Source organism: Neofelis nebulosa, chromosome 2 (assembly GCF_028018385.1).
Source record: "Neofelis nebulosa isolate mNeoNeb1 chromosome 2, mNeoNeb1.pri, whole genome shotgun sequence".
Taxonomy (NCBI): Eukaryota; Metazoa; Chordata; class Mammalia; order Carnivora; family Felidae; genus Neofelis; species Neofelis nebulosa.
Window position 1 is genome coordinate 193,033,423 of NC_080783.1, and position 25,443 is coordinate 193,058,865.

The 25,443-nt window shown below is 43.2% G+C and overlaps 1 protein-coding gene and 1 long non-coding RNA gene across 2 annotated transcripts; one reads left to right on the top strand and one right to left on the bottom strand.

The window, feature by feature from the left end:
- On the top strand, positions 1-25,005 carry SF3A3 (splicing factor 3a subunit 3). The gene is made up of 17 exons (XM_058718008.1): positions 1-220; positions 507-554; positions 2,985-3,037; positions 3,143-3,248; positions 5,989-6,061; positions 6,423-6,514; positions 7,941-8,023; positions 8,700-8,838; positions 9,339-9,407; positions 10,065-10,132; positions 10,293-10,400; positions 11,610-11,679; positions 13,842-14,006; positions 14,098-14,208; positions 15,393-15,483; positions 23,646-23,701; positions 24,711-25,005. The coding sequence occupies exons 1-17, from the start codon at positions 125-127 to the stop codon at positions 24,786-24,788; spliced, it is 1,506 nt and encodes a 501-aa protein (XP_058573991.1). The 5' UTR covers positions 1-124; the 3' UTR covers positions 24,789-25,005.
- Positions 22,305-22,886, bottom strand: LOC131504999 (uncharacterized). Its single transcript, XR_009258230.1, has 2 exons — positions 22,679-22,886; positions 22,305-22,441 (listed from the first exon to the last, which is right to left on the bottom strand). It is a non-coding gene; the product is annotated as an uncharacterized LOC131504999 (long non-coding RNA).
- Positions 25,006-25,443: the final 438 nt, after the last annotated feature.

Genomic DNA, 25,443 nt, shown 5'->3' on the forward strand with positions numbered 1-25,443 from the left:
CTTCCGGCACCCGCGGAACTTTGGTGCAGCCGGACGCTCAGCGCGGGGCGCGGGCGCGCAAAGCGGCGGGAGTCGTTTCCGGCCGTGTCGGTGGTGTGAATCGAGGTGCAGCGGCGGAGGAAAAATGGAGACAATTCTAGAGCAGCAGCGGCGGTATCATGAGGAAAAGGAACGGCTCATGGATGTCATGGCCAAAGAGATGCTCACTAAGAAGTCCACGGTGAGTGGGGCCTGGGCAAGGGCTACGTCGAGGCTGGGCCCCGTTCCGGTGTTTAACCTCGGGGAGCTTTCTTTGGCCCTCAGACCCTTCCCGCTCCGGGCCTCCTGCTCCCTCCGGGGCTCCCTCTCCAAGCTCCGCCATGGTTACCGCCCCCGGAGGCGCCGCGCTCCCCGAGGCCTGGGCTGCAGCCGCTGGGACCTGGGCGGGTAAGCTCCGCCCTCCGGCGGCCTTTCCACCTTCAGAATTCCGACTAACGGCATCTGTGTCACCGTTTGCTTTTCTTCAGCTCCGGGACCAGATCAATTCCGACCACCGCACGCGGGCCATGCAAGATGTGAGTACTGCGTTGTTCGCTTCTCTTTGGGTCGCGATGAGCTGGAAGAGAGAGGGGAGGCGGGGTGCGGGGTCCCAACATGAACCTTGGCCGAAGGTAACCACCAGACTGACCGGTCGTGGGTTGTCTGTCTGGAGATGTCCTCGCGGCTGCCAAACCCGAGGATACTGAACTGCGCTTCCTCACTTCTGTGAATGGGGACCTTTTATTCATAGCATCCCGTGTCCCATGATGTGCAAAGAATAGTTAAGTCAGTGGCCCAGGCACAAAAGGTACTATCCCTTCTCCCCCCAAAAGAATCCTCAATGTTAGTGTTTTCCCCTCAAGGTATTGTTTTGAAGTATTTGAAGTGTTTTTCCCTATCAGATTGCATTTACTTCGTTCAGTTTCTTACTTTTAGAAAGTGGATCAAAATCAAAATGTTGATTAACTTAATGCAACTTAGTTGCTCCTTTAATGCTGAGTGATAGGTAAATGAAGGTTCATTATACTGTGCTTTCTTCTCTTGCATGTATTTGAAATCTGTTTAGAAACGATTGAAAGACCTGGGGCGCCTGGGTGGCTCTGTAGGTTGAGCATCTGACTTCTGCTCAGATCATGATTTCACGGTTTGGTTCATGAGTTCACACCCTGCATAGGGCTCAGCACTGACAACGCAGAGCCCGCTTGGGATTCTCTCCTCTCCCCCTGCACCCCAACTTGTACTCTTTTGCTCTCTAAATGAATACATTTTTTTTTTATGGGGCGCCTGGGTAGCTCAGTCAGTTAAGCGTCCGACTTTGGCTCAGGTCATGATCTCACGGTCCGTGAGTTCTAGCCCCACGTAGGGCCCTGTGCTGACAGCTCAGAGCCTGGAGCCTGCTTCGGATTCTGTGTCTCCCTCTCTCTCTGCCTCTCCCCTGCTTGTGTTCTGTCTCTCTCTCTCTCTCAAAAGTAAATTAAAAAAAAAAAAAATTAAATAATTTTAAATACTTAAAACATTTTTTTGTGTGTGAACATTTATTTATTTTTGAGAGGCAGAGCACGAGCAGGGGAGGGGGGGGAGAGAGAGAGAGACAGAGATACAGAACCTGAAGCAGGCTCCAGGCTCTGAGCTGTTAACACAGAGCCCAATGGGGGCTCGAACTGTGAGACCATGACCTGAACTGCAGTCGGATGCTCAACTGACTGAGCCACCGAGGTGCCGCTAAATAAATACTTAAAAAAAAAAAGATTGAAAGACCTAATCAGAGTTTCTCAGTGCAGGAAATGATTAGTATTATTAGCTCTTAGTTCCTTATCTAAATTCTCAAATCAAAAATACTGTGAAAATGGGGGCGCCTGGGTGGCTCAGTCAGTTTAAGTGTCCAAGTCTTGCTTTTGGTTCAGGCATTATCTCACAATTCATGGGGTCGAGCCCCTCGTAGGGCTCTGCGCTGATAGCATGGAGCCTGCTTGGTTTTCTCCCTGCCTCTCCCTCTCCCTTTGAAAATAAATAAACTTGGGGCGCCTGGGTGGCTCAGTCGGTTAAGCGGCCGACTTCGGCTCAGGTCACGATCTCGCAGTCAGTGAGTTCGAGCCCCGCGCCGGGCTCTGTGCTGACCGCTCAGAGCCTGGAGCCTGTTTCAGATTCTGTGTCTCCCTCTCTCTGACCCTCCCCCGTTCATGCTCTGTCTCTCTCTGTCTCAAAAATAAATAAAACGTTAAAAAAAAAAGAAAATAAACTTTACAAAAAATACTGTGAAAACAAAAGAGTTTCTATGTTTTTTGGGTGGGGATGGGGACAGTATTTTTTTGTTTGTTTGTTTTTTAATTACTTGGTGGCAAAATCTGACCTGAACAGATAAAAGGCTTTTTATGGCCTTTATCACTTAGTAAATAATGCATCATTTTCATTGCGGGATTACTAATATGTGTTCCAGATGCCAGTAGGGATGTTGCATAATATATAATCATTTTCCAACTTAAAATTTCCAAATTCTGAAGTGAAATCTGGTCCCAAAAGTTTTGAAGAGGGAACTGTGCTATCTTGAGTTTGAATCCAAAGTAAGCTGTGAGATTTTTATTTAGCCTGTGCACTCAGTCAAGCTTTGTCAAGTAGTGAAAGTCCTCTTGAGCTACTCTCAAGAGGTAGGGAACTTTTATTTTTGAGGGTGGGAACTGCTGTTTAGAGGGTGACTCTCTTATGTGATTCTCTGACTCTTCCAGGGAAAGTTAAGTATCAGTCGGATGTAAATATAGGAACATTCCACCCTTCAAAACGTGTCACTTAGGTAGTCTTCACCTTGAAGACTTCACAGCGCTGTCAGTTAAGGGTACCAGAAAGCGCAGGAACTTTTAACACCACATCTCTCAAGGTTTCCCTGACCTTTGACTAGTGGGCCCTGTTGGTTGCTGAGCCCTATATTTCCAGATTACTTTGTTCTGATGGGTTTTGTGTTTGCCTTTCAGAGGTATATGGAAGTCAGTGGGAACCTGCGGGATTTATACGATGATAAGGATGGGTAAGTGCTAGTCCCAGCTAGTCCAGAAGTTCATGCCTCTGAGGAGCCACGATTAAAGGACTGATTTTGTGTACTATGCTCTTTGGATTTTTCCTGAAATTGTAGGTTACGGAAGGAGGAACTCAATGCCATTTCAGGACCCAATGAATTTGCCGAATTTTATAACAGACTCAAGCAAATAAAAGAATTCCATCGTAAACACCCAAACGAGGTATGGTACTTAGAAAGTATTTTTTCCAAACCTGCCCGAAAAGCACACTAAAGGCAAGGTGTAAAGAGAATAGCGATGTGCCATTTAGATGTCCCTTCAAAAAAGAACCTGCCATTTAGCTGCAAGCAGATATTTAGCTGACATCCTACAACTCCAGTGCTTTCAGTCTCCCCCTCATCTTTAGACCAAAGCCATACTCTTCCTGGATAGCCCCAGCCAGTGACTGAGCACAGTGAGGGTACTGTGGCCTGGCTATTTCCATCCACTGAGAAACTCTTGGAATGAGTAGTCTTTGCTCCACAGCTCCCCATTGGGAGGTTAAAGACTTTGTCCTGTCTCAATCACGGTGTAGGCTCTCCCTGCCCAATCATGCTTTGTTTTGTTTTGTTTTTTTTGTTTTTTGTTTTTGTTTTTTTTGTTTTTTTTTTTTTAATTTTATTTTTGGGACAGAGAGAGACAGAGCATGAACGGGGGAGGGGCAGAGAGAGAGGGAGACACAGAATCGGAAACAGGCTCCAGGCTCTGAGCTATCAGCCCAGAGCCTGACGCGGGGCTCGAACTCACGGACCGCGAGATCGTGACCTGGCTGAAGTCGGACGCTTAACCGACTGCGCCACCCAGGCGCCCCTTGTTTTGTTTAAGAACGGGGGGTGGGGGGGCAGTGCCTGGGTGGCTCAGTCAGTTAAGTTGTTTGTTCCCTTGATGGAAATAAAGAAGAAAGAGGTAACTCATATGCAGTAGAAAATGGGTTTTCGTATATGTAGCTTTTCAGGTGATAGTGTATATAGGTAGGAGTGTTCCGTGAGTAGTAGAAGTTAGGTGACTGGGGCTTAGGCAAGAGATAAAAGCTTGTGATTTAGATCTGAGAATTATCTTAGATATGATGGTTGAAGCCATGAATCATAGAGTTCTGAGAAAGAGACACAGTGTGAAGGTAGAGGCCAAGCTTTTCCACGTGCCTTGAGGGCATACCGATGACAATAAGGTACCTAAATGAACCGTATCTGGGAACACTTCTATCACAGAGGTCAAACAACAGCTCTAGGTAGTGTGTCTTACTGAAAAGCTAAGCAAAAGACTTTCAGAAAGGAGGCCACTGGCATCACTTGTTGTTGACCGGTAAGTGCCAGGATTGCTGCTTCTTCGAAGTAGTGGGAATGGATATCTGGTCACAGGGGCCAAAAGTGGATCACGGAGAAGCAGAAGTATGGATTGGGGAACAAGCATTTAAAAGACTGACAGAAAAAAAGAGGAGAGACAGGAGGGTCATAAGGAAGACGTGCATGTTTTAAAGGAGCAGGTAGAGCAAGGAGAAGACCGAAAGTACCAGAAAGAAGACATTGAAGTTCAGGGGTAGGAGATGAAGGTGCTTTCTCACACCAACATATGTCTTCCCACCCTTTTGAAGTATAGGATGTAAAGTGTTTTGCCATCCAAGAGACAAGACACGAGTACCATTCTGATGTATCAACCTTATTCCAGCCCTGGTAGAAAGATGATAAGGAATACATAGTTTCAAAAAATGTCGGAAGGATGCCCAAGATACACTAAGTGGAGGGAGAAAAGGTCCAATTATGTGAAAAACAAACCTTGCACACGCCTGTGTGTGCTTGTACAAATGTGTATATTTAAATATATGGAACAGGGATTTCCAAATTTTGGTGGATATATTTGAATCCTCTGGGGATCTTGAAAAAGTGTTGCTACCTTCCCCACCCTTCTGATTTAATTGGTGTCAGGGGCATCAAGATTTTTTTAAACCACTCCCCAGGTGATCCTAAATGTTCAGCAAAGTTTGGAAACCTATAAAAAGGCCTCTTGGGAGGGACTCCCCAGTGGCTCAGTCGGTTGGACGGCAGACTTCAGCTCAGGTCGTGATCTCACGGTTTGTGAGCTCGAGCCCCAAGTCAGACTCTGTGCTGACCGCTCAGAGCCTGGAGCCTGCTTTGGATCCTGTGTCTCCCTTTCTTCTCTTTTCCCCTCCCCCGTTCGTGCTCTATCTCTCTCTTAAAAATGAATAAACAGTAAAAAAGAAAAAGGTCTCTTGGGGTTCCTGGGGGGCTCAGTGGGTTAAGCATCCAGCTTTTGATATCTGCTAAGGTCATGATCTCACGGTTCATGAGTTCGTGCCCTATGTCAGACTCCACACTAACAGTGTGCAGCCTGCTTGGGATTCTCTGTCTTTCTCTCTGCCCCTCCCTCCCTCACTCGCTGTCTTTCAAAATAAATAAACGTTTAAAAAAAAAAAAAAAAAGGAAACATCTCTTAATAGTGCTTACCTATTTTCAGCAGAATTAAAGGGGGATTTGGGGTTTTCATTTTTTTTTTTTTTAATGTTTATTTTTCAGAGAGAGAGACAGAGACAGAGAATAAGCGGGGGAGGGGCACACAGAGAGATAACAGAATTTGAAGCAGGCTCCAGGCTCTGAGCTTTCAGCACAGAGCCCAACACGGAGCTCGAACTCAAACTGTGGGATCATGACCTGCATCGAAGTTGGACACTTAACCAACTGAGCCACCCAGGCACCCCTTCATTTTGATTTTTTGTGAGCAAGTGTTACTTTAGCAGTTTTTAGTCAAACAAAAGACAAAGCAAGGTAATTGGAGAATAGTAGTAGACACATAATGAAAACTCAAGTCTAAAGTGTAAGAAGTCCAACTTTCTGTACAGCCCATTTCTGTGACGTTGCAGTTTTTTTGTTGAAAAATCCACGTGAATTTTTCTCTTTTCTCCCCTCAGATCTGTGTGCCAATGTCAGTGGAATTTGAAGAGCTTCTGAAGGCTCGAGAGAATCCAAGTGAAGAGGCACAAAGTAAGTAGGATTTACCCTTTCCCTCTAGCACTAACAAAAGTGCAGGTTAATGACAGAGCTCAGATTTTCACCCAAAGCCCCAGAGAAATTTATAGCCAGGTTCTCTTGCCGGTTTTCTCTTTGCTGGTTTCTGAGCTGTACTAGCATCCTGAATTGGCCTTGGAGAAAATACTGATTTTGCGCTACCCTAGCTCAGATTCGCTGACCTGGAAAATTGAAGTTTGTTCACTTCATGAGTATAGGGAGGACATTTGGGTGAAGGGCTGTGTCATGAAACAAAGAACTAGCAGTCCGTGTGAAAAACCAGGTCCAAGAAAGTGGTCTTTAATGTCTGAATCACTGGTATCTTTGATGCTTTCAGATTTGGTGGAGTTCACAGATGAAGAGGGATATGGTCGTTACCTTGACCTCCATGACTGTTACCTCAAATACATTAACCTGAAGGCCTCAGAGGTAGGACCTGGGGGGTTACAGGGAGAGTGGTTCTGATTCTAGGGGGGAGTCAGGACATCAGGCTGGGGCTCCTGGACAGAAAGCAATTAGATTATCTGCCTTGTGTTTTGTAACCATTAAATCTTAAAGAGGTGATGTGCTTTCTTGGAATGAAATAGTATTCAAAATGAAAAGTTTCTATAGTGAAAACAACGAGCATTTTATTTTATTTTTATTTATTTTTATTTAAGTACGCCCTACACTCAACTTGGGGCTTGAACTCATGACCCTGAAATAAGAGACGCGTGCTCTACCAACTGAGCCAGTCAGGCGCCCCAAGCATAGTATTTTATTAATGAATTTTATTGCTTAATATAAGCATGTTTTGCTTTTGTAAATATAAAAAAAAAAAACTTTTTGAGGGAGCACGCATGCATGCGTTTGTGAGTTGGGGAGGGAGAGAGAGACACTTAGGCAGGCTTCACACCCAGCATGAGATCATGATTGTGAAGTCATGACCTGAGCCGAAACCAAGAGTCAGATGCTTAACTGACTGAGCCACCCAGGCACCCTTAAAATATATTTTTTTAAAAAACTGAAACAGGGGTGCCTGGGTGGCTCAGTCGGCTAAGCGTCTGACTCTTGATTTCCACTCAGGTCACGATCTCAGGGTCATGAGATCAAGCTCCACATTGGGCGCCATGCTGAGTGTGGAGCCTGCTTGGGATTCTCTCTCTCCCTCTCGCTCTTGCCCTCTCCTCTTTACACAGACTCTCTCTAAAATGAACATTAAAAAAAAAACCCTCAAACACATACTGAGCTCCTGTGTTAGATGCACATAGTACTAGGTATATGAAAAATATAAAAACATAATCTGTGCCAGTAAAAGGTTACTTAGTGTCTTTTATCACAAGAGTTGAGACTGAATGTGACAATCTCAGAACGTTCACAAGGAAGCATATGATTAAGTTCCTCATGGGGTTGTGAGGAAATGTCCCAAAAGTTCAGGGACTGTACTTTAAGCTCCGTGAGGGCAGGTCCTGTGCCTATCTTGTTCTCATTTGTATCCATGTATTTGGTCCAAAGATGCTTAATAAGTGACTGTATGAATGCACAAATGTCACCTTCAGGACCTTAGTTGAGGCTGTAGTGGGTGTCAGTTTTCAAGTGCCTCACATATAGTTAGTGTTTGACAAATGTTTCTTTAGTTTACTGTTTGTTGATTTGATCTTTATTTTGCAGAGTTCATTTCGTGTCTGGTAGTCTACTCAGTGCTGTGGAATTAACAGCCCACTAGTGCAGGAATTAAATGATGGGGAGGAAAAAGACAAAGATGAGCCGGGCCTTGTTACTTTGTTAGCACTCAGTTTTGATCTTCATTTATTGGAGACTATAGCATAACTTGGTGCAGATACCTAACTGAATCTCTTGTCATTTCTCCTTTCAGAAACTGGATTATATCACATATCTATCCATCTTTGACCAATTATTTGACATTCCTAAAGAAAGGAAGAATGCCGAATATAAAAGGTGGGCTTTGCCAGCTGCTAGGCTCTACTGGGTTTGATTAGGAGGTTATTTCATGTAAAGATTGGATGGCAGAGTTTTGCATTTTATTGCCTGGAACAAGGACACAAACGACTTCCAGGTTTATTGGAGGATATGGATTTTGAATGACATAGTTTTTTAAGCATTTGTCATACTCTGGCTCTAGAAAAAGATGCATTTGTTGGCACATCTGGGATCTTATGCCCATGCTGTTCTTAAATTTGTTTCATTGTGGAAGGAAGTATCATTCAGGGATCTGGGTCTTTGGAGTTTAATAAGAAAAAGATGAGAATTTCTCATTGTGACTGAAGTGAGGTGCCTGGTTCTGATGTATAGATGGAAAATTTTGTTTGTGGTTTTATGCCCCGGGTTAGTGGTCTGTACTCCTTCCTCTCTTGTTCTTTTCTTTTTACCTGAAATCTTTTGTGAGTTAAGATTTTAGTGTTTGAAATTATATCATGAGAATGAAATGAGGTCAGAAAAGTCAGAATCAAGATTACAGGAAAAAAGTCCATTGCAAGCCCCTTCTAAAATTTAGTATTATTGTTTTTAAAAACTGGTGTTACTAGAATTATGATTGTATTTTACAGGACATAAAAAATCTATGCAAAACATAAAAACTCTCACTGCTTTCTCTGTATTGCTTGTTCCTCTGTAGATACCTGGAGATGCTGCTTGAATACCTTCAAGATTACACAGATCGAGTGAAGCCCCTGCAAGATCAAAATGAACTTTTTGGAAAGATTCAGAACGAGTTTGAGAAGAAGTGGGAGAATGGTACCTTTCCTGGATGGCCGGTGAGCTTCAGTGGGGTTGGGAGAGGACAGGCGCAGGCATTGAATTAATTATTATACTTTAATATTGAGCCTCTATCTTAGGGCATTAGATACCGATCCCTCAGGATCAGTTGTAACTATGAGGTGTCCTTTGCCAGTTATGTCAGGTTTTCTTTCCATGCATACTTTGGGAATGAGATTTGTCAGGGCCTCCTTGCCATTGGCTGAGCTCAGGATTTTCACCAACTATGTCATTACTGCTGGGTGGCTCCTGTTGCCCAGAAACTGAAAAGATTATATGCTAGAAGTCTGTACCATGTATTTTCACTCCTGATGATAAACTTGAGTTTTCCTGAACTCTCAGGGAGAGAATGACCATCTTTCTTTGACTCTGCTCTTATGGAAATTTGATTCTTAGTCACACATGTGTACAAGGAGGGGACCATCCACCACCTGGTAATTTAGATAGGTGTCTCCCTTGCCTTCATTCTAAACGTGGATCTTCCTGTTCTTCTTGCTAGAAAGAGACCAGCAGTGCCCTGACCCATGCTGGAGCCCATCTTGACCTGTCTGCATTCTCCTCCTGGGAAGTATGTTTTCTTTTTATTTTTTTTTTTAAGTTTGTTTATTTATTTGGAGAGAGAGCATGCACAAATGGGGGAGGGGCAGAGAGAATGAGATAATCCCAAGCAGGCTCTGCACCATCATCACAGAGCCCAGTGTGGGGCTCAAACTCCCCAACTGCAAGATCATGACCTGAGCCAAGATCAAGAGTTGGACACTTAACCACTTGTGCCACCCAGGCGCCCCTGTTTTCTTTAGCAACTGTACTGGTCTCGCCTGTTCACTCCTCAGAAGAGCCACTCAGTCGTCTTCTCTAATGCCATGAACCTATTATGATAAGACACCAGTTCCTGGAACCAGGCATCTACGAAGAATGTGGAAAGATAACGATAGAAAGAAAAAAAATTAAGGCAATGACTTTGAAAGTGTAAAATAAAATAATTCTAACTATATTAAACTATAGCGGAGGTAATCACTACCAATATGATTACATATGAACTTGACCACAGACTCAGTCCTTTGGAGAATTTGAACTTACTGCTAGGTTTTGGCTATGGAATGTGTGGTTTTGCCACAGCTTCAAGAACACCCGCACACGAGCCTGCAAACATCTAAGTTTGAGCCTTTTGTCGTTTCTCAGAATCTATTTATATAAAATTGTAACTTGTCTCTTTTTTATGTAGGAGTTGGCCTCCCTGGGTCTGGACAGATTGAAATCTGCACTCTTAGCTTTAGGCTTGAAGTGCGGTGGGTAAGAAACTGCTTTTTCTATCAGAACTGTCTCATTTTACTGTGTGTTTGCATAATAACTGGCTCTGATTCCATTCTTTCCTGTCACCGCGCACTGCAGAAATATGCAGGCCTATATGATAAAAGAACTCTGAAATCTTTTGCTCCTCCCGTCTCCTTAGGACCCTAGAAGAGCGAGCCCAGAGGCTCTTCAGCACCAAAGGAAAGTCCCTGGAGTCACTCGACACCTCCCTGTTTGCCAAAAACCCCAAGTCAAAAGGCACCAAGCGGTAAGTAGCTGGTGTGGCACCTCGGTGGATAGTTTTAAAATTTTCCCATGCAGAATTTTTACCACAGCAGCCTGTTTTATCACCATTATTGATTCAGAGAGGTCTAGTTTGCCCTTTTTTCCCTGCAAACGGCAGTGCTGTCATTGTAAACCAAGGACAGTCCGTACTCCACTGATTGAGAGTAGGTGAAACCGTTCTCAGTACTTTTTGTCACCTCAGGAGGAGATGGAGGCTGAACAGGGTCGGGAAATACTCTTCTAAGTTTATTTTGGCTCTTGACAATTGAATCTTTTTCTTTGAATTGAAGTATAGTTGACCCTATGTTACATTAGTCTGAGATGTGCAACCTAGTGATCTGACAGCTCTCTGCTTTTTTTTTAATTTTTTTTTTTAATGTTTATTTATTTTTGAGAGAGAGAGAGAGCATAAGCAGGGGGAGACACACAAGAGAGAGAGGGAGACACAGAATCCGAAGCAGGCTCCAGGCTCTGAGCCATCAGCACAGAGCCCAACGTGTGGCTTGAACCCACAAACTGTGAGGTCATGACCTGAGCTGAAGTCCAACGCTTAACCAACTGAGCCACTCAGGCGCCCCGACAGCTCTCTGCTCTATGCCATGCTTCCCACAAGCGTACCTACTGTCTGTCACGTTACAACGCTGTTGCGATGCCACTGACTATATTCCTTATGCTGTACCTTTCATTCCTGTAGTTGAATCTATTCTCGAGCCACATGCTTGTACAGGGTATTTTTTAAATAATGAGTTTTTCGTAATGCTTACAACAACTCTGAAAAGTAGTTATCCCGATTTTTTGCAGATAAGGACTCAGAAAAGTAATGGAATGTGCCCACTATCTCACAGTTACTAAGTAGCAGGGTCAGGATTTGGGCCCAAGTCTGCCAATCCCAGAGCTTGCCTCCTACACCACATTTCTTTTGTAGATTATGATGATGGAAATTTAAATGTCTCCATGTGTTTTTTACCTTCTAGAATGAGGTCAAAGAGGAAGCTTCTGAGCATTCCAAGAAAGAACCTTAATACTTCTGTCAGCAAGTCCTAAGTTGAATAGAACATTTGCTTTCACAGCATGACATTTGTCACATGCTTGTAGTTTTTAATGCACCCTTGGAATAAATGTTCCCAGATACAGGGGATAAGGCATTGGGCAAAAGAACCCTTGAGTGATATGGCTTGTTTCTTGTTTCCAGCGACACTGAGAGGAACAAAGACATTGCCTTCCTAGAAGCCCAGATCTACGAATATGTAGAGATTCTTGGGGTAAGTAATGGACTCTGCTGAGAGCTATAAGATACAAGATATAGCAGTCAGAAATGTGAATTCTTAGTTGTTTTTTTAGGATCGAAAGAGAAAAGGGTAGATGTTAAACTACTTCAGCAGAAAATAGGGTTCTCTCAGGGTACTTGGGCCTTTACTGAAGTCCCCTCTGTTCTTAAGTGCCTTTTGTTAAGTGCTATTTCCAAGGCCAAGCAGAGAGAAGAGACTCCCCCTCAGTATAGTATCTAGAATGTTGCAGGTTCTTTGCCTGCATTCCAGAATATACCTAGAAGATGACCCAGGAAACAGAACGCAAGTAGGAGAAAAATCTATTTATAGCAGTTTAGGTATGATTTTACTATGAAAAGGCGTTACTTACATATTTAGAAGATTATAAGGAATTTGCTAGGGTTAGAATGTTAGTGGTACAAAGCTGGCTGTGAACTGCGTCTTGAATATTCTTTCAAGAAAGGGCTGAAGGGTGAGTTGGAGTAGAAAAAGCCCTAATCAAACCCAGAATGCTTTTCTCAGAAAGGAGGAGAAGGGAAATGACTCTTTCAGAGAAGAGAAGGTAGACAAAAGGGCAGCACTCATCCAGAGAAGGTCAGGATCTCTGGGAGTCCTGCAGAAGACCAGCCTTTTGGATAGTGTCTGCTTTGTATAATTTTCAGCTGCTCTCAGAGCATTTCCCTATACAGATGCTCAGATCGCCTTTTGAACAGGTGGCTCTGACTCAGTAGCTTGTTTATATGTCTTTGTTGCCATGGATGTTTTCATTATGCTCTTGTTTGAGGACCTTGCATGTAATAGCTGTAAAACTAGAGTCACCTGTTGGTTCTCAGCCGCTTTCAGTAAAAGGGTGGCTAGGTCTTGGAGCCTGGGACACTGCTATTCCCCGCAGTGAACTTGGGCTGTGCTAGTATGGTCAGCGGTCTGGGTTGCCAGTCCTCCGAAGATGATTGGGAGGCTAATTTGTACCCATGACATAAGGTGTACACACGACTTTCACTTTCTCCCTCCTTTGAGAGCACTTTGGTTTCCCTGCCGGCAGATGGCACCACTCTCTAGACTTCCAGTCAGAATGGTTTTCAGAAGTTGCTCTCAGTATGTAGTGGTATGATTTTTACAGTTATCTCAGCATTTATCGATACTTGTTGGTTTCCAGACATTGTACTAAATCCGTGCGTACAATAGTGAATATGACATGGCTTCTTGACCTTGAAAAGCCCACTTTGTGCTTGGGGGAGACGAGTAACTGCAGCGTGATGTGATGTGTGCTGCAACACATTGAGACTGCATTTTCTGATTAGAAAGAGAAAAAATGTTCTAGGAAGAGGAAACAGTAAGGATGAAGGTAAAATATCACAAAGAGGAACTAGATGCTAAGAAATAATGAGAAAATCAGTGTGCATGGAGTGTGCCTTATAAGGGAGGGAGTGGTCAGGGAATAATTTGGAGAGTTATGTTGGAAATTTGGACTTTGTTCTTTAAACAGTAAGAAGCCAGTAAAAGTTTTTTTTAAGCAGAGTGTACCATTAGGTTCTTTTTTTAACGTTTGTTTATTTTTGAGAGAGGGGGAGTGTGAACAGGGGAGGGGCAGGGAGAAAGGGGATCAGAGGATCCGAAGCAGGCTTCATGCTGACAGCAGAGTCTGACAGGGGCTCGAACTCACAAACGGTGAGATCATGACCTGAACCGAAGTCCAACGCTTAACCGACTGAGCCCCCCAAGCACCCCAGGTGTTTTTGGTTTTGGTTTTGTTTTTTAAGCACAAAAATCTGGGAACAAATGGAATTTGGACTGGAATGAGGAGAGAGGGCAAGTTAGAAGGTTGTCATCTTGATGAGGAAGGAGAAGAAAAGACTGGGTAAGGTAATATTTTTAGATATAGAAAAGACTTCTCTTTCTGTTCTGTGATCAGCTGTGGCCGCATTGAGTAGCTGAGGCAAGTGACATAAGACCTTTGACTTTTTCCTTCAGGATCAGGAGAGCCTATTGGTAAAGAGTTCTGATCTGAAGGCAGGACTTGCCCGTTATTGTACGAGCAAGAAAACCGTATCCTTGGATGTGAGGGATCAACAAGGTTGTAGGAAATTAGGAAATTGCCCTTCTTGTTCTGCACTACTTTTCTCTCACTTCCCTCTTCATTTCTGGACCTGACTTAGGAACAGCGACATCTTACTCATGAAAATGTGCAGCGCAAGCAGGCAAGGACAGGAGAAGAGCGAGAAGAAGAAGAGGAAGAGCAGATCAGTGAGAGTGAAAGTGAGGATGAAGAGAATGAGATCATTTACAACCCTAAAAACCTGCCCCTGGGCTGGGATGGCAAAGTAAGTTCCGGCACTACCCCCTTCCTGTTGCCCATTCGGGAAGCAGACGCAGACACTAGTCTAATACTGATTCTTATCTGGTCTCTTTCAGCCCATTCCCTACTGGTTGTATAAGCTTCACGGTCTAAACATCAACTATAACTGCGAGATATGTGGAAATTACACCTACCGAGGTCCCAAGGCCTTCCAGCGACACTTTGCTGTAAGGAATTCAGAGCCGTTTCTCCTGGAAATTGAAGTATGAAATATGCAACTTTCAAAGAGGATAGGAACAGCCGGAGAGAAGCATTAGCATCCAGAGCTTAAGGGAAGCAAGAAGGAGTGGATCTAAAGTCAAGCGTGTGGCATTTGACCTTTGGCACCACACTAGCCTAGCATTACACCTCAGATGGTTTCTGGAGGCATTCTGCCACTCTGCTCTTTGAACCTCATTTCCATTTTCCCTTGCTGTTTCTTATACTTCTCTCCTCATATCTTTCTGCCAGCACCTTAGGCCATCCTCTGACTCTTTGGTCATTTCTCTACCCACTGCTAGTATACAAAACCAGAGAAAGGACTGACCGCCTCCTTTTTTGTGTCTTAAATGGGCTTTTGCGTCTTTGAAAAACAAGAACTAAGAGGATAACATTTATCAAGCAAGTTTTGAGACAGGGCATTATCTGGATGGTACTCCAGTGAGTGGATTCACCCTTGTTTTGTTTCTGTCTTTGGTTTCTAGTACTTGGAAGGAAATCTTATAAATGGAAAAGATTTGCTAGGCCAAGGTTAGAGAATTCATATGAACTCCTCTCTCCCTCCCTCAGACATCCATACTAATTGATCCTGGGTCTTTTCTGTTGAGCCCGAGTAGTCTCTGAGTCTTTCTCAATATTACCTTCAATGCGTTGGAATTGACACCCAGGATAAAGCCCGTGCCATTTGCTGTCCCCGAGCCCAAATTGTCATCGTCTCTCCCTGTTCTCCTTCACATCCTTGCTTACTCCTGGTAAGCAGCCTTCTTTGCTTACAAAGGTGACGCTGACCCGCCATCAGTAACGCTTACTCATGCTGGTGGTGGGAGTGTGTGGGAGATGGCTGGTTAATTAGAGTTGTGCTGTTCTCTGTGGTCTTGACACAGGTTTTATCTGGACTACTATTGGATCTGGATCTAGAATGTCGGTTTTATATATCAACCCCGTGGGGAAAACAATGCAATGCTGCTTTGAAATAACTTCCTCTTCTCAGTCATAGGCAGCTGTTTACAAACGCAAACTGCAGAAGGAGTGCTGCCATTACGTGGAGTCTTTTACATGGGGTCACGTTGGGGCTTCTGAATAGAATGGAGTTTGTATTCTGTGTTCATTTATTCCCATTTCACATTGTCCTTCCACTTCTCTCTTCTCCCAGGAGTGGCGTCACGCTCATGGCATGAGGTGTCTGGGCATCCCAAACACTGCCCACTTTGCTAACGTGACACAGATTGAAGATGCTGTCTCCTGTGAGTATGCTTTATTGACTGTTCCCTAGGCCACACCAAGTGGCCACCCCTCCACTTCCCTGCCCCAGTACCTGGTGTGTCCAGGTCTAAGGTTAACAGCTTGTGGACATGGAGAAGTTCCTACAGTGACACAATAGCTACATTTTTGACTGTGGCCTTTGAACTCCTCTGTATGTAATATGAGTGAATGGGTATGTATCTTTTTCTGAATTCGTTTTAATGTGTTGAAAACTACAGATATGGGGGCGCCTGGGTGGCGCAGTCGGTTAAGCGTCCGACTTCAGCCAGGTCACGATCTCGCGGTCCGTGAGTTCGAGCCCCGCGTCGGGCTCTGGGCTGATGGCTCGGAGCCTGGAGCCTGTTTCCGGTTCTGTGTCTCCCTCTCTCTCTGCCCCTCCCCCGTTCATGCTATGTCTCTCTCTGTCCCAAAAATAAATAAAAAACGTTGAAAAAAAAATTAAAAAAAAAAAAAAAAAAAAAAAAAAAAACTACAGATATGAAAGACAAATAGAAATGGTCCCAGCGTATTCCTGAGGTGACAGGGCAGATACACAGAAAAGTGGTAGCAAAATACCTTTTGCAGAAAGAATGGAGTAAAGTGCATGTCAGGAGATGTGCTGTTAACCTTAGTCATGCTCCTTGCTTTGCCTGGCAGTGGTATCTTTTCCTGCCATTAGCATCACTCACAAAGGAAGGGGTACTCCCCCTCCACTCTGAAAGTTCTGGTAGTCCCCCTCAGGATCACGTCACACCACTCAGCTGCTTGGCCAGCTGACTCCTTTGGCCGCATACCTGGAGTTGTTCACATCCACTGCAGAGACACATTAGAAATGACCTTCTAGAGGTACCTGGGTGACTCAGTCAGTTAAGCATCCATTCAACTTTGGTTCAGGTCATGATCTCACAGTTTGTGAGTTCGGGCCCCACGTTGGGCTCTCTGCTGTTAAAGCAGAGCCCACTTCAGATCGTCTGTTCCCCTCTCTCTGCCCCCTCCCCGCTCATGCCCTCATGCATGCTTACTCGCTGTCTCTATCAAAAATAAACATTAAAAAAAAAAAAAAAATAGAAATGACCTTCTAAAGAGCTCCCTGAACAGTGGCGACTGCACTTACCCCCAGTGAGCATTGAAGGACAAATATAATTGTCAAAAACGTATTTTGTACACCTGAAACTAATAGAACGTCGTATATCAATTATACAATTATATTTCAGTAGTACAAAAAAAACCCCAAAACCCTCCCTGATCCTGCCTAGCCTGTAGATTCTGGGGACTTTTTTGTTTAGTGTTTTATGTGCAGTCAGCTTTGGGGACTTCTCACTGTCTCATTTTTCCTTATTCGTTTACAAGTCAGGATCATACAGTCTCTCCAGAATTATGAAGTGCCTCATTAGCAGATCATCACATTAGCTTCTAATTTGCTTTTCATTTTTGCCCTTTACTTTGTTGGGATGAAATTAAAATAGTAACAGAATCTCATAGAATTACAACTGCATTTTGAATGCAGTCTCATTTTTAGATGTATTTTTTGGCTGTGCACCACTAATAAATACATCACAGTTAATTTTTTGTGTATTTTTTTTAATGTTTATTTTTGAGAGAGAGAGAGCATAAGTGGGGGAGGATGGGATGGAGGGGGAAGAGGTGGCTCCATGCTGACGGCAGAGAACCTGATGCAGGGCTCAAACTCACGAACCACGAGTTCATGACCTGAGCCGAAGTCGGACACTTAACTGACTGAGCCCCCCAGGGTGCCCCTGTGTATTTTATGTCCCTTAATTTGCCTGAGTTAATCTATTATTTCTGATACCTTGAGATTGACATTGACATTATTTAAGCTTAGGTTCATACGAACTGCTAAAACAAAAGTGAGACTTTTATTTTGTTCCATGTTTGTTTGTGTCACAGATAGTATGTATCCTAAGCAATCTCTTCAAGTCTTATGTTAAATAGAAGTAGGTGAGGGGTGCCTGGGTAGCTCAGTCAGTTAAGCATCTCGACTAGGTTCAGGTCATGATCTCATGGGGTTCGTGAGTTCGAGCCCCGCATCGGGCTCTGTGCTGACCTCTTGAGGAGCCTGGAACCTGCTTCAGATTCTGTCTCCCTCTCTCTCTGCCCCTCCCCCGCTCATGCTGTGTCTCTGAAAAGTAAATAAACATTTTTTAAAAATTAATAGGTAAACATTTAAAAAACATTAAAAAAAATTTTTTTTAAAAAGGTGATAAGCCATTCTTACCTGCTGGCTGTTGTGTTTTTTTGTAAGTTTTTATTTATTTTGAGAGTAAGAAAGCACGAGAGGGAAGGGGCAGAAATAGAAGGGAGGGAGAATCCCAAACTGGCTCCACACTGTCAGCGTGGAGCCTGACCCAGGGAGCCCCCCTGAACCGTGAGATCATGATGTGAGCCCAAGTGGGATGCTCACTCAACTGACTGAGCCACCTAGGTGCTCATAACTGGTTGCTGTTTTTAAAGGAAATGATGCTGCACATCCACACTGATTTTTAAGATTGGCTCATGGTTTTATTACCACATTCCGCAAAAGAAAGATGACAACATTTTTCCCACTTTTTCTTTTATGGGCATTGGATTAAACCACATTCCTGGATTATTTCATACTGGTGGTGGATATTCTTGTAATACACTTATTTATCCTGTTAGGATTCTGTTTAGAAGTTTTGTATTTACGTTCAGTAAAAGATGTGCTTCTTGTTTTCCTTTGAATCACTTGTCAGATTCAGGGATCAAAACTGTATTTGTAACATAAAGTGGGTGGGATTACACACTACATTCTCTTGTCATTTGAAACTTTATACTTAAATAGAGGTTACTTCTTCATACAAAGGGGCAGCCAGAGAAGATTCTTCAGTTAATAACCTGTACAACTCCTTGATTTATTATGACAGAGTGGAAAACAAGTGCTTTATTTCTCTTCTGTTTTATTTTCTTTTTCCTGCCAATACTTTTCGGTAATGTTACATATATTTTTTATTGTTTTAAGTCTTTAGACAAGAATTTTCTTCTCTTTGTTTCTTTATTCTTTCTCAAACAGGCATTTAGAACTCGATGTCGTTCTTTTAGGAATCCATTAGGAATATCCATTAATGATACGTTTGCTTGTTTTTATTTTTTGAAGTTGTAATTTCTGATTAGAGTATTTTTAATTGTATTTGATTGAGTACCTTTTAACTCCCTTTTATTTATTCCTGTATTTCCTGGCCCATGCAGTAAGATAGAGAATTTCTGCCATTAGAATGTATTGTATTTTTGTGTTCAAGTGTGTAGTCTGATTTGTTAAAGATTTCTATAGACCCAAGAAATGCTTCTCTCCATCTGTAGGCTGTTTAATCTTGCAATGTTCAGGTCCTTAAATTTCATAATTGTATTTATTTCACATTCTGATAGGGATATGTTGACATTCTCAGTTATAATTAAATTTGTCTCCTGCATTTATACCGATTTTGTATGTATTTTATGTTGTTTGAGCCACATAAACTCAAATTGTATTATAACTTTACTGATTACTTCTCTCTTTTTTTTTTTTTTTCTGGAAATTCCCTTTATCTGATGGCTTCTTTGTTCTTTTGTGATGGACTTAGACCATTTCCCAGTTATCAGAATTTTAGCAGCAAATGTGGGCCATTTTTTACCCTAGTCACCAATACTCATCATTGTATAGGCATAGGAATATTAAGTCTTTTATGCTTCATTGTATTAATTGATCTGTTTGTACTTAGGTCCTTTGCTGGAAAGGTTACCTTGTTTTTTTGTTAGATTTCTCATTTACGTGGATTAAATAGTAGACTTATATCTATTCCTTTTAGATACATATTCTTCTAATATTTCTAACTTTCAGGTTTCAACTAAGTTTATTTCTATTATTTTTATTAGCTATTATTAGCATATATTATTTGGTTGAATTATAGGAGTGATCATATCTTGATGACCTGAAACACTGAAAATGTTATACTTATTTCTTACTCTGTGATTCAGTCAGTAGAATATATTCTGTGTTCTTAATCGTACCCTGTTTATCAATGTTTTTACCACCTCATTTATAAAAAGTGGCTTTTCTGCTTTCAGATTCATGTCCTCTCTTGTCATGATCTTTTACCCTAGAACTTGGTTGACGGATTCCGTCAGGTTCTTTACATTTTGATACGTTCTGTTTCAAGGGTAAAGTTGGTTCAGAACCACATTCCTAGTGTAGTTTTGTGTGGTGGTTAAGAATGCAGACTCTGGAAGGCAGCCTGTAAGTGTTCAAATCGTGGCTCCGCCACTTGCTAGCTTGTGGGACACTGGGCAGGTTACCTCTCTCAGTGCCTCAGTTTCCTTATCTATAAAACATGGCTGGTAATAGTATGTCTACTTGACAGAGTCGTCTTGAAGGTTGAGCCAGATACACAGGTACGGTGCTTACAACCATGGCTGATGGCCGTGCCGAGCCTACCCAGTGAGGAAGCACAAACCGCCCCCGTCATCTCCACTTGCGGGGGCTCCTCTGCAGGTCCCACGAGAGGGGTCCAGTCACCTCCGTCTTTTCACTCAGGGTTTGATTTTGCTATTGCTAACTACCGTTTATCAAGTGCTTGCTGTATGCTGGGTAAATGGGAGATGTTTTACACTCCCTAATCTGTAGAACAACCGGTGAAGTAGTAGGTCAGCCGCATTTTCAGACGAGGAAAGTTAAGTAACTTTTTCAAGGCCCCGTAGTTTAGAAGTGGAAAAAAAGCCAGGGATCAAACCCCCTTTCCACACTGCCAAAACTGCCTCCTTCCAGTCACCTTCAAGTAGGGTTTTTTTTTTTAAAGAGTTGATCATTGGGGCGCCTGGCTGGCTTAGTTGGAAGAGTATGTGACTCTTGATCTCAGGGTCATGAGTTCGAGCTCCATTTTGGGTGTAAAGATCACTTAAATAAATAAAATTTTTTAGAAATTAAGAATTGATCATTAAGTTGATTCCAGAAAGAAATGCCATGAATTCTCTCTGTGGCCATACTAGATTTTCAGAAAAATTTATTTTTTTCTAGAATATGGTTGGGAGGTTCATGATGCTTCCGTTGCCTGAATTATTTTCAGAATTTATCTCTTTATTCAAATGTCTGCTTACTCAATTTCTCTCATACACGTTTTTATTACTGGCATTTCTTTGATTTGTTGTATCATTTCCATCCATCATGACTTCCCTTGATATTTTTAGGTTCTGTGTATGACATGAATAGTGTTCTCTCTGTCCCAATATCACTGTCTTTTCACTTTTTCCCCCACCCTCTGTTGATCATTCATAGATTTATTACAAATTTATCATCACTTCTCCCCTTCTCCTTTTTCCCCCAGGTATTTGTTCCTTCTTTTGAGTATCCCAGGTTAACTCTCTGGCTTCCTTTCAGACTTGCAGGAACAGATCAATGACTGGATACATACTGGCTCTCACAGGATCGTGACAGGCTTTATCTCTGGTGTCTCACTAGTAGTAAGCAATTATTGAATTGAGGTTAATTCTATTATTGTGTAGGGTTTCTGCAGTTTTTCTTCATTTCCTGCTGGCAGTTTTATTAAACCTGGGTTATCCTTTTTTTTTTTAAGATTCTGAAGTAGACATTTCAGGAATTTTTGGTTATAAGGAAGAGAGCCTATAAAAGTGAACTCCATGCCCCCCACCCTGAATATGCCTTTCTCTGTACATACACCTTCTCCTTTTTCTTGTATTTTTTAACCTGAGTTCATATGAGGGCAACTGTAGCCCTTGCTCCGATGCCCTCCTTCAGCCTGCCATCGCCCAGCTTGGTCGGCGTCTAATTGTCCCCATTTCTAGTACGGAGAGAGACAATAGATGGATGCAGCCGGGTCTTGTGCCATCTGTAGTCCAGTCAGCTGGGTCTCCGGTAGTTAGCAAAAGTGGTTACTTGTTAGATACACCAAGAAGATGTGTTCCCTAATAAGGTGGTGGTCAGGGAAGTAACCGTTGGCATAGCTTTTACACTGGATCCACTTGCTGATCTTTGTTTTATATCATTCTGTTGACATTTTTCTTCTGGAGTTTTTAGCCAGGAGAGAGGGATTCAGCACCGTCATTTAAATTACAGTTATTTTTAGGGCACCTGGGTGGCTCAGTCAGTTAAGCATCCGACTTCGGCTCAGGTCATGACCTCACAGTTCGTGGGTTTAAGCCCCGCGTCGGGCTCTGTGCTGACAGCTCAGAGCCCGGAGCCTGTTTCAGATTCTGTGTCTCCCTCTCTCCTCTGCCCTTCCCCTGCTCATGCCCCTCCCCTGCTCATGCTCAAAAATAAGTAAACATTAAAAAAAAATTTTTTTAAATAAATTACAGTTATTTTTGTTTTTTAAGTTGAAGAAAAAAACGGCCAAGAAAGAGCCCTGTCAAATTGCCCCCAGAGGTCTCCATTATTTAGGTGGGTGGTCACCACTGACCAGTATTCACTGGATATAACTCTACCTGAGAAACTAACAGCATCAGGTTCAGTTATCATGTTGTTTATGGTAATAGCATAAGAAATTTAAAAGCCGTAATGACCTCTGTGGACATTGCCTATGAGAGCAGTTGCTTTGCTAGATCATGATATTCTGTCTCTGCCTTTTTATTGAGTGGGCTATGTCCTCAAAAATAGGAAATTGAATTTGTTCACCTATTAGCGAATCCATACTGGTTCCGAAAGGTGACCTCATTCTTTTCTAATTGTTTTTAGAAGACTCTGAAGAGTAATATCCCCCTTACTGCTCCATAGTTTCCTACATCCATTTTTCTTTTCTTTCTCGAGAAAAAAAAAATCATGACAGCCGAGAGAAAAATCACCATAGCATTTCTAATCTCCAATATTTCACTGTCTTCTGGGTTGGATTCCTGAATGGCCTGGAATAGAACCTGACAAGACCCTGCCCTGGGTCCTTGTAGCACATGATAAATTTTCTGTTCATTTATGATATGCTTATTATCTGAGCCTGAAGACTTCAGTTAATTTAAATTTTTTTTTTTCAACGTTTTTTATTTATTTTTGGGACAGAGAGAGACAGAGCATGAACGGGGGAGGGGCAGAGAGAGAGGGAGACACAGAATCGGAAACAGGCTCCAGGCTCCGAGCCATCAGCCCAGAGCCCGACGCGGGGCTCGAACTCACAGACCGCGAGATCGTGACCTGGCTGAAGTCGGACGCTTAACTGACTGCGCCACCCAGGCGCCCCAGACTTCAGTTAATTTAAAGCAACTAGCAAGGAGGGAAAAGATGATGAGGTCGGTATCTGTATACCAGGCACAGAGCTAAGCACTTTCTCCTTTGTTGTCTGTCTCATTCCCCATATAAGGCTTCAATTTGTTCTATGTGGTATTTCTTTTAATCTTGTCAACTTTAGAGTAGCTCTGCTTGGGAGATGTGAAAGCATACAGGTATCAGATAGTTGTGCCTTTTCTGCCCCCTCGGTAATATTTTGTCCTCTCCCTCAGTGGACCTGTCCTAGCTGTCCCATGTAGACCTCTGTTCTGAGAAGGCACCTTCTGGCAACAATCTTAACAGAGTTACAGCTCTCTCTTCTGGGTTAGTACCTGTCCTGCTGTATGTACACGCGTGCTTCCTCCCTCAGAAGCTGTGATAGTTTCTGGAAATGTTTGCTGCTGTTGATCTTCTTTAAGATAACTTGTTCTTGAACTGTCAGAATTCTTATTTTCATATCTCCAGTTTTGGTGAGCCATCTTATCGTTCAGATTCTTTGGCCATGATATTTCACCTTTTTTTCCTCCTCTGAAGCTTCTCGGATCTACAAACCAGCCTTTAAATGAACATACTTGACCATGCCTGGTGTTCCCTTTCTCTTCTGTAATGAACTTTAAGACCATAAGGTCACTTTCTCCGATGATTCTCATAGGTTGTACCACATTAACTTCTTCTTTGGAGGGTGTATCAGTTCTCTATTGTAAGAGGGCTATGGTTTTGTTTGATCCAACTTGTCTTTTACAGCAAAGCAAAGATCATGGTAAGTTTTGCCACGGAGGAGCTTTCGTCTGTGGGTGGTCCAGAACTGAAATTCTAGTCCGGGGAAGGCAAAAAGTCTCATCCAGGGGAATCTTAATGGGGACAGGAATTTTGTAGCATCATGATGTTGTCTGCCTGATGGATATTCAGGCCACTCTTGATTGCTGTTCATTTTTCATCCTGCAGTGTGGGCCAAGCTGAAACTGCAGAAGGCATCAGAGAGATGGCAGCCTGACACTGAGGTGGGTGCTAACGTGGCATTGGGGATAGCATCAGGTGACAGCTCCCTCACCCTGTGGAAGGGAGGCGAAAGGTGGTCCCCGGTTCACCGTAGTAGCGAGTATTGGCCCGAAGTGCCAATATCTGTAAATTGGCTCTTCATATGTAAACCTAATTTATTTGTGATATTAAATGTGTGTCCCAAGGCGGGTTGTATTCTGCTTCTGAAATTTTGAAGCGGCAAGCACGAGCACCCAATGTCTTGCCCTGCTGTGAAGATTCATAAGCTAAGAAGTTGTGAACCCATATCGTAAGTTAGGTCTCCTTCGAGGAAAGCATCTAATGAGAGATGACCCTCTCTCGTGCTTGCGGGGTGAGGAGGCACCCTTGTTGGTCTCGAGATAGTCCTCCCACAGAGCACAGTTCAGGGATGAGGAATGATGTGTGTGTGAAGTGAGGTAGCTGTTCCCTTTCTCTGAGGTCACTGGTTTCCAATATTCCTTTTTTTATTTTTTTTTTGGTAGCAGCAAAGCCATCTTCAGACTGTAACGTAGAATTCCAATACATAAGATAAAATAAAGGAGAACTGCACTGGAAATGAGGAAGCTCAGCCTTCTTGGCCTCCCTTTCAGCAACCCCCCCTCCCCCCCCCCCCCCACCCCACCCAGTGGCCTCTTGGGCAGACACTGAGGGTTCTTGGGGATCCTTTGCGAATTGTTGTCTTAGGTCACCCTTTCTCAACCAGGGTTCATCATCTTAGACACACAGGGTGATTTGAATGAACTATTTTCTCAGGTAACCCTGGGAACTGCTACCATTCTAGTCACCTAGGATGTGTTAGTTTATGACACACAATGGAAGCCTTAGGACAGTCGGGTTCAGTGGCCTTGCAGATCCCCAGAACCCCAGGTGAGAAAGGCCGTCTCAGCTGAATGCCATGAAATCAAGCCAGGGTGAGGTCAGGTGCCCAGAGGCTAGTTCCAAGCATTTCTCCCAGGAGGTATGGCTAACAATGTGCCCCTGTCCTTTCAGGAAGAATATGAAGACTCCAGTGGGAATGTTGTGAATAAGAAGACATATGAGGATCTGAAGAGACAAGGACTGCTCTAGTGTTCAGGGACGTATCTCGGCTTTCGGGCTTGTCCAGGCTTACCTGAAATCTGCCTTTTCTATTTCTCCCAACCAAATGCTCCTAAAGACTCTGCTACTTAGTCTTAAGGTCTAGTGTGCATCTTGGGGGAAAAAAAAGCAAGGCATGCTGGCAGATTGCAGGGTTAAGATGTGTTTTATCTTTGTTTTATATTAAAAGATTCTGTCAGAAAATAAACCCAGCCCTTCCGAATGTGTCTTGTTCTAAAGCCCAGGATTATGGACTAACCTAACTAATCCTTTTGTTCTTAACACTTCCCTACCTCTTTCTCATCAACTTAAGCAGCAACTGAGGTTTGATGAGCACTGGTTAATGTTACATTTATTATGTTAGGTAGGTCTAACCTAACTTCTTCCCCACTCCCGTTTGCTGCCATTTCCCCAAATGCACATTACTGCAGGATAAGCCCTGCCCTTAGTTGAGTCAGCCATTTATGCACATACTACGGAAAGGTGGCGAAGACGAGCCAGGGCCTCTCCTCAGGACAAGGTTGCGGAACCACGGTTTGCCTTTTGTATTTGCATAAAGGAAGAAGTTGGGCTGTTGTGGAATGGGCCTGCAGCCCTGCCCCGTCCCTAAGCCTCAGCAGCCTGGCACACAGTGGGTCTAAGACAA

Coding starts and splice junctions, on each gene's coding strand:
- SF3A3 (XM_058718008.1), top strand. CDS start 125: ATGGAGACAATTCTAGAGCAGCAGCGGCGGTATCATGAGGAAAAGGAA. Junction 6,062..6,422: donor TCCAAGTGAAGAGGCACAAA/GTAAGTAGGATT, acceptor TGATGCTTTCAG/ATTTGGTGGAGTTCACAGAT. Junction 6,515..7,940: donor TTAACCTGAAGGCCTCAGAG/GTAGGACCTGGG, acceptor TTCTCCTTTCAG/AAACTGGATTATATCACATA.